General features: G+C 42.2%; 1 protein-coding gene across 1 annotated transcript in view; it reads left to right on the top strand.

Annotated features, from left to right (window-relative positions):
- Positions 1–12: 12 nt before the first annotated feature.
- The window catches only part of LOC104624126 (AF4/FMR2 family member 3-like), a gene marked incomplete at its 5' end in the record, with an annotated part of 36,711 nt that continues 28,205 nt past the window's right edge, over positions 13–8,518 (top strand). Inside the window, 3 exons of the mRNA XM_010291411.1 lie at positions 13–309; positions 2,843–2,967; positions 6,686–6,887. Of these exons, the coding sequence (XP_010289713.1) occupies positions 13–309; positions 2,843–2,967; positions 6,686–6,887 (624 nt within the window). The remainder of the gene's footprint in view (positions 310–2,842; positions 2,968–6,685; positions 6,888–8,518) is intronic.

Here is an 8,518-nt window from a genome sequence, read left to right as displayed (position 1 = left end):
GGCTGCAGTGCCTTTGGCTCCATTAATGCCAGGACTAGTAGTGAAATAGCAAAGGAGCTGGAGGAACAGTTTTACACCCTGGTTCCTTTCGGTAGGAATGAGCTCCTGTCTCCTCTGAAAGACAGTGATGAGGTAAAGTCACTGTGGGTCAACATTGACTTGGCTCTTTTGTCCAGGATTCCAGAGCGTTTGCCCGAAGAGCCGCTGGCCATGAGCGCCGGAGCAAACCAGGCGGCCAGCCTCCTGCAGGGTAGTAGTGCTGACCCCCCCGCAGAGAAGGGTTTACCGAAATCTAGAAGGAAACGCAAGGTGAGCTTTGGGGGGACCAGTTGGACTGGGTAGGGGGGCCTCCGGCAAGTGGGAGGCAAGCATCGCTTGTGCCCGCGTCCAGTGCTCGATGGGGGTGTCTTCTCCAGGCAGGCACTTCAGAGCTGGGTTTTGTCCCCACTCACCATGTAGAAACCAGCCAAGCCCCAGGGGAGATGCTATCGCAGCAGGTGATGAAACTCCTGGCTGAGAGGGATCACAGCCCCTCGGAGACAGTGTTCACTGCTGGCACATGGCTTTCCATGCCTTAGCAAAGGCACTGCCGTTTTAGTAGAGTAGTTTTCTCTCCTGAGGCTTCTCTCAAAACCTGAGCATTTGGAGATGGTGCTCAGGTCGGTAAAGGGACAACTATCAGCTATCTTGTCACGGTCTGCACGGTATCACTGCATGAGTGCAAAAAGAAGAGGCAGTGTCTTTTTTCCCCTCAGATTGTCAAGAAGAGACAAGCCCTTCAGTCCTGGCAGGGAGCCCCGGCTTTGTGGCAGAGACCTGGGACCTACCTGGCTCTGAAACCTGCCTCCTTCACATGCCAGTGGCCCCCTTGTACCTCAAGGCTCTCAGACAGGTGTAGAAGTGGGAATGTAGTCCACTACCTGTCCCCTCCCCAGCAGTGTCACAGCAGCCGGGTGGGCACAGCCACCTCTCTGCCCTGCCTCTTTGGCATGCTTTCTGATCTGGCAAGGAGAAAGCCCCCTCCAGCCCATGGCCACAGCTGTCCCCTGAGGAGGCTTTCTGGTCCATTTGTACTGATCTGTCCCCAAAAGTCACTCTGAACCGGAATTACCATCTGCCCAATTTCTGGACAGTTTTACTGTGCACTCATCTGTTGCCCTCTGAGCAGCACTGTACGTGTGCAGATTGATCTGTATATTTTGGAGGACCATTTATCTAAAGCAGTCTTTCCTTTTTAATCTTTTTTTCAGGTTTTGGTTCTTTTTTTAGTATCTAAAGGTGGCAACCCTTTTCTTGTCACTGGTAGAGCCATAACATAGAGCCCTGATAAGCTTTGACATGCATTTGTCTGCATTTTCTTCAGGAAGTAGCATGGAAGTAATTGCACAGTACAAAATTATGGGGAACAGGCCAGCACAGAGTGGCAGAAGCAAAAGATGCATATTTTCTGTCTTAGGAGATACCAGTGTGATAGTGCCAGGCTGTACACCCAGAAGGAAACAGGAGGACACGACAGAAGAGCAAAATAAATGCAGTCATACTAGAAATGCTTCATCCAAGTTTCTGTGGCACATATCTTTTACTCTTCTGTTTTGAAACATTGCTGATGTTGGTGGTTTTAGTGATATAATAAATACAAGGCATTCCGGGAGTACCGTATTGCCCCTCAGCCTGGAATAAGACCCTCAATGGGACATTTGCCATGCAAACTCACACTATGTGATCACCCTTCCCAAAAGACTCTAAGAATAAGACTAATAAGAATGGATTATTGGGCATAACTGCAAAATTAGAAAGAGGTCCTTATTACTTCCACCTCTGTCATGATCTCAAGATGGGCAACATAGAGACAGAGGAGGATGGGTAAGCACTGAGCCGTCAGGTGATCTTCACTCCTGTGGAGTATAAGCTACAATGTGAACCCTGTTGCAGCAGCCACAGTGGCAGTGGATAACACGAAAAATGTTTTTGCTGTGCAGCAAGGCAATAAATACAGCAGAATCAACAGATCATAAGTAAAACTCAGCCAACACTGGAAATTGGAGAAGTATTGGAAGTGAAAAGGATGTGGACTTCACAGGAGATCGGGGAAGCAGGGACATTGGGAGCCAATGATAGACCCTAAGGAACAAAACATGTTGTTAAATAGTGGCAGGAAACGTTGGCCATGTTCATACCAGTAGGTCAGATAGGGCCAGGGTGAAGTCCCAAGTGGTGGCATGCAGTCACCCACTTTGTTTAACTGTTAACGTGCTTACTAACATCATTGTGGCCTGGGTCAACTTCTGTTCTTGCAGACAGTGTTTGGCTCTCACTCAGGACCACACTAAGGTCCCTTCCCAAAAGGCAGTCCGAATGTGGCATACCTTGGTTTGAAGGAGCGAGATGAGTGCATGGGTGCAAACTATACCATGTTGGTTGGCCTCAGGACCAGTTGATAACCTGTTGTATTTACTATTATAGGCATAGTCACTGGTTCCACAAAAAGAGAGGGAGAGGCAAAAGAGGTATGAGGTTGAGGACTAAGCAAGAGAAAAGCACACAGGAGATGAGGAAAGAGGGCAATATAAAAAAAAAATACCCCGAGGTGCAAGTGGGGAAGTGGTTGAAATAATTCAAGTTTTATATTCTACTCCTTTGTTTACACACTGCCTCTTTTAGCTTTCATTTTTTTTCAAGACATGGACCAATCATCTATGATCCATGTTTAGGTATATGCTCAAAGAAAGTGTCATCATTAGTACCAAAATGCCAGAACATACCAGCCCCTGACTTGCTGAAATACTTCTGGATCTGTAGTAAATCCAAAACCTGCAAGATTATTATTTTTCTCTTTTTTCAGTGTGACAATGAGGAAGAGTGCAGAGACATCAAGAAAACTCACTTAGAGCGAGAGAGTTCTTCACGATTAGCTGCCTCTGCCCACAGCATCACAACAGCAAATCACTGCAATATGAATGAAAATAGGTAAGCATTTTCCTTCTTATTTACCACTGAGTCATACAACTAGTTGCGGTCTAATGCTGTGTGATATTTTTTCCTTTAATAGGATTTATTTTTTAATTATCACATTTTATGTTGAAAAATTACCCACTGCATTCTCCTTTCTTCTGCTTTAATGAAAAGTTAGCAGCTCCTGACACATTTATATACTTGTATTTTTGTCCTATTGCACAAAGAAGTTGTGAGTTCAGGTGTGAGGCTTATGGAATGAGTAATTATAGCTAGGGCAGTGCGATCGTCCGAGACATATTACCAAACACTGTGTTGTAGGTACCAATTCACATAGGCAACCATCTTATAGCCTTTTCTTTCCTTACAGTCTTACAAGTTTCAAACTCAAAGTTTGATTGTATAAATAAAATTATCTATTTAACTCTATGGAAAAGATTAAGAAAAATATTCATAACAATGCCTGCAACACTCAGTTCCAGAATATTCTTGAGCTCCAATATTTTTGAGATTACAAGCAATGTATTCTGTGTAACTAGTAGGTATTTCAGGACAAGGAACTCAGATTTTTTATAAAAACAATGAGATTTTCAAAGGATGCAGGGCATGAAATGAATGATGAATATTTAGCATTTGCTGGAATGGTTTACGCACACAGACCCCTATCAATGTCAAATCAATCCTACTGAGTTTCTCTGGAGGTTTCCAGCAGTCAAACTTAGACATGCATCTTTTCAGAGTTCATCTGCATGCTGCTTAGTACATACTGGTCATCAATATTTAAAAAAAAAAATCATTTTCTGGTAGTAGCAGGGTATCTCTTAGGGTAGAACTGCTAAAGTTAGAAAATAATTGTATTTATTGTAGTAAGCTTTTCTGTTGTACACATCACTGATGAGTTTGAGCAATTCTTGTCATTAATACAGGAAGAAGTCATGGAGAAAACTAATACATATAGTGCTTATTCAAAAATATGCATTCAATTTCTTTGTCCTGACATGTCACATATGTTTCATAAAGTGAAAACAATACACAGAACAGTTTGTTTTATTGTGGGTGATTGCATGCAGGCATGCCATTCCTGTTACCGCAGTGTCATATGTTTTACGGCGCATTCATTTTCAGAGAATAGCAGGGCTGTCATAGCTTGCTATGTCACAGGGTTAATTCTGTGCTTCCTGGAAGCAGGACAATAATTTGTGTTTTGCTTGACATTATATTCAGTAATCCTGGTAGCAACTGTACATTAAAGAAACAAAGAAGAAGGTCTTAAATGTATATTTGCCTCCTAATTCTTCCCTGGTCTGCCCTGCTTCCAAGATGTTTCTGTGGTTTATGCTACTGTAGGACATGATACCAAATGTTAATATTCCCACAGCTGAGGACAGGCTACTGAGGCTGTAGCCAAACCAACAGTGCAGATGTCAGGACCTCCTGTTCCTCTTCTAACCAGCGGCTGCTCATGCTGGCACATCCTCCCTCCAGTTATGCCACCATAGCTGCCTGTGAGGGTCTCCTGTAAATTCACTCAAGAAACTTGTCCGAAACCAGAACTCTTTCTTCTTTTTCCTTTCCTTTCCTTTCCTTTCCTTTCCTTTCCTTTCCTTTCCTTTCCTTTCCTTTCCTTTCCTTTCCTTTCCTTCCCTTCCCTTCCCTTCCCTTCCCTTCCCACTCCTTGCAAAGAGAGGAGTGAAAACACCTTCAGACATGAGTGTTTTCTACTGATGCAGTCTGAGGTGTAGACTGAGCAAGGCCAGGTTCGACAAGAAAGGCTGCAGCGTCAAAAAATGTCAAAACCCAAAATATCTTGCACCTACCTTGGGTGCCACAATCTGCCCACTCCCAGCAGACCAGAGCTCACTGCAGGTTGTTCCTTTCCTTTCCTTTCCTTTCCTTTCCTTCCCTTCCCTTCCCTTCCCTTCCCTTCCCTTCCCTTCCCTTCCCTTCCCTTCCCTTTTGTCAGCACAACTGAGGACTGGTAGCAAAGAGAGGAGTGAAAACACCTTCAGACATGAGCGTTTTCTACTGATGCAGTCTGAGGTGTAGACTGAGCAAGGCCAGGTTCGACAAGAAAGGCTGCAGCGTCAAAAAATGTCAAAACCCAAAATATCTTGCACCTACCTTGGGTGCCACAATCTGCCCACTCCCAGCAGACCAGAGCTCACTGCAGGTTGTTCTGCACGTCTTCTCAGTATAAGATGGTGGTGCTGCTGCAGTTTGGCTGCTCGCAGTACGTTTAGGTGGGCCCTGCGCAATTGCCAAAGGCCAGGTAGAAGGTCTGCAGCACAACTAGAAATTGCACCTACTCCTCACAAGCTCCGGGACAAGCTTTTGAGGCTTGGGTACACTTCCAAAGAGCTATGGCTTCTCTTGGATGCGTTAGGCCTGCACTTTGACAGTGATGTATACCCATGGCTAGTCAAGGTATGGGTTGATGTTTGAAAAGAGGAAAAGAAATGACAGCATCAGCCTGCACGTTCAAAACAGTGCTAAAGATGTTATTTTTTTTAGGGGGAGAAGAAGGGCATAGTTGTCCATCTCACACACCCTGATTCTTGCTTTCATAAACACCATCGGTCATTAAAGCAAAACAGTTTGCGTTGTGTTTTAGCAGTACTACACTGTGGGAAACGGGAAAGGTTCTGAATTACGATTCATGGTTTCTTTCACAGCTAGTTTTTAAAGACTTGCCAGAAAAATGGACAAATGTATGATAAGAGCACATTTAATTAGCTCTGTTCCCTGAAATGATGTGCAGAAATAAAGTATAGTTTGTACCATATTCTTTTTTGTGATTCCATTAAGTGTATACTGTCTGATACAGTAACTATAAAGAAGTGAGAATTGTCCATAAAAAGTAATAGGCTGAATAAAGAGGAATGTGACAAGGAAAGGTATTGTGTTAAAATAGTCTCTCTGACCTTAATCACAGTTTTAGTCTTAATGCAAACTGTCACCTTAAAAAACCTTTAATTTTGTGTGTGTTGCTTTAAGATTTTCAGCTAAATATTTTCTTCCAATTAGTGCATCTGAAGTTTATTTCTGGGCATATTTTTACATTCTGTCTGACTTCTCCTCATCCAAAGCTTCTCCCAAATAAATGAAGGCTGAAAATACTGTCTGTGTTATAGCTTTCTTCTTTAGAAGACAGAGCTGCTCACATTTCTCTGCATCTACTGTTTGCGTATGTTTGCTTTTGTCTGCAGTACCAGCGTATCTGTCTTTGTCTTCAAAATCTGTATTAGATTAGAATGAACAGTGCTACCAGTGCTGGCTGGGCATCGAGCACAAAGACAAGCCAGTCATCTTTAAACACATTTCCTGTTTTAGTTCACATATGGTTTTATTGCCGTGGCTTATAAATTGTCACCTGTAATGGTGAAATAGGGCTCCATAACCTGAACTTACACTTCAGAGCCTAATCTTCATCTCCAGCTATCCCTTAAGAAATGGCGAGCAAGTGGCCATTTATCTCTGTGGTTTTTTTTCAAGTACTCTGATACAGACTTTATATTAACTCCAGAATTACAATTTGCCTTGGAGGGAACGAGGAGAAACATGATACAAATTTGTAAATGAACTCTTGGTCCCAACACTGTAAGCTTGTTTCCCGATACCAATAGACTTTATCCTGCCAGCAGGTTTTAAATTCAAAGTTTTGGTAATATATAAAACATTTACCTTTCTCAAAGCCAGCTTTGTGACACTCCATTACTGTAATTTCCATTTCCAGCTTGGCAATACCAATAAATAAAAATGAGAAAATGCTTCGGTCACCCGTCTCTCCCCTCTCTGATGCATCAAAACACAAATACTCCAACGATGATTTAACTTCCTCCAGCAGACCTAATGGCAGCAGTGTATTACCTTCCATCTCCTCCAGCAAAAAACATAAGGGTGAAATCCAGTCACAGCCACATCCTGGAGACTTCAATGTAAGTTTATGCTGCTGTTCACAACATAAAGCCTAGCTGCATATTTTTCACTTTGTATTGCAGTCCGTGATAGTTTTGCAGAATGTTACGCAAAAAAATTGTCATAATGAATGTTGTATTGTAAGTTCAGTTTTTCCGATTTGGAGTTTAGCAAGGCACAGAAGAAAGTAAAGGGGTCAGACTGTAAAGCAGGCAAATACCAAAGGCTACATAAGCAAAAAGTGAAAGCTAACAGCCCAAAACAAATGGCTTTAGTATCGCTTGGGCACGATGCAAGGCCCCTGCATCCAAAAGTGTGGTGCATAAGGCTGCTACTCAGGCACTGCCTAACCCTAGGCGTGCCTGCAGACAAGTTCTCCTACGCCTCTTACAACCAACTTTCTCAGACACTTCTACTTACTCTTGACACCGGTGAACAGCTTAGCACCAGCCTCATGTTAAATCACACCTGATCACACTAAATGTGTCCAGACCGCCATTCCAGATAAAGCCTTATTACTACACCGGGTGGTAGCCACTGCCTTCAGAGCACGGAGCAAGACGAGTAGATGCTGCCCCATTTATGAATGAGCTCTGTGATGAGGATGCTGGAGTAAAGGGCCGGTTAGCATTTCTGGTTGAGGGAAATCACGTATCTCTCTCACCTCTCAAAATAGTACCCTACCCTCCAGCCTACAGGACACTGTGGGGAGAAGATCAAGGGCAGAATATTGTCACGTCCTCCCCTTGAAGCTCCTCTGCTTTGTGTGAAATACCTTGAAGAAGCAATTTGAGTACCATCATGTTGATGTCCACAGCTGGAGCACCTAGTCAGGCTGTTAGGAAAGGCCCACGCTCCTTCCCTTGCTGCAAAAGCCATTTATATATTTCATCCTATATCTATTTGTCGTATTTGTTATTTGATACATAAGAGTCTTCAAAAGCCTAAGTATTAGTGTCTAAGCAACTTTCAGGAAAACAAACTACCTGAATTGTAGCAGTGGTCTCTTCCAGCCACTTTTGCTGTAGGGATAATAACTGGCCCCACAGTATATGTTAATGTATATATGTATGTATGTATGTATGCATGCATGCATGCATGCATATATGTATACATACACATATGTATCGTATATGTATACATACACATATGTATATACTTAAGTATATTTTTAGAGTAGAGGGGGAAGTAGTAACTATAATCTTCATTTTGGACACTTTATAAAAAACAAGTTATCATAAATTGTCTGTTTCAAGAATCTCTCACAGGTGGTAAACTGAAATAAAATTATTTACATAAAAATATTCCAATAAAAAGGCATTTTAACATATCATAGTGATTAATTTATTTTTTTTCATGGATTAAATGTAAATTTTTAAACATTTTAACTTCTAAAACATAAGTTTAGATGTTTATAACCCATTCAGAATTATATGATTCTTCACAGGCTATCTTGAAAACAATTTAAATTCCTTCACAGGCAAATGTGCTGGAAATCAAAAGTAGAAGATGATTGCTTTATGATCCACACCCTTAGCAAATGCATTTCTCTGAGATTTTCTGCATAGCCTAGCAATGCACCATTTGGTCAACATTTTAACAACCTTTGCAATAAAATTCTGATGTATCTGGTTATTCAGCTGAAAGCTTT

This window comes from Phaethon lepturus, unplaced genomic scaffold (assembly GCF_000687285.1).
Source record: "Phaethon lepturus isolate BGI_N335 unplaced genomic scaffold, ASM68728v1 scaffold27887, whole genome shotgun sequence".
Taxonomy (NCBI): Eukaryota; Metazoa; Chordata; class Aves; order Phaethontiformes; family Phaethontidae; genus Phaethon; species Phaethon lepturus.
Note: the sequence above shows the minus strand (reverse complement) of the source record. Positions and strands in the feature narration are given on the sequence as shown.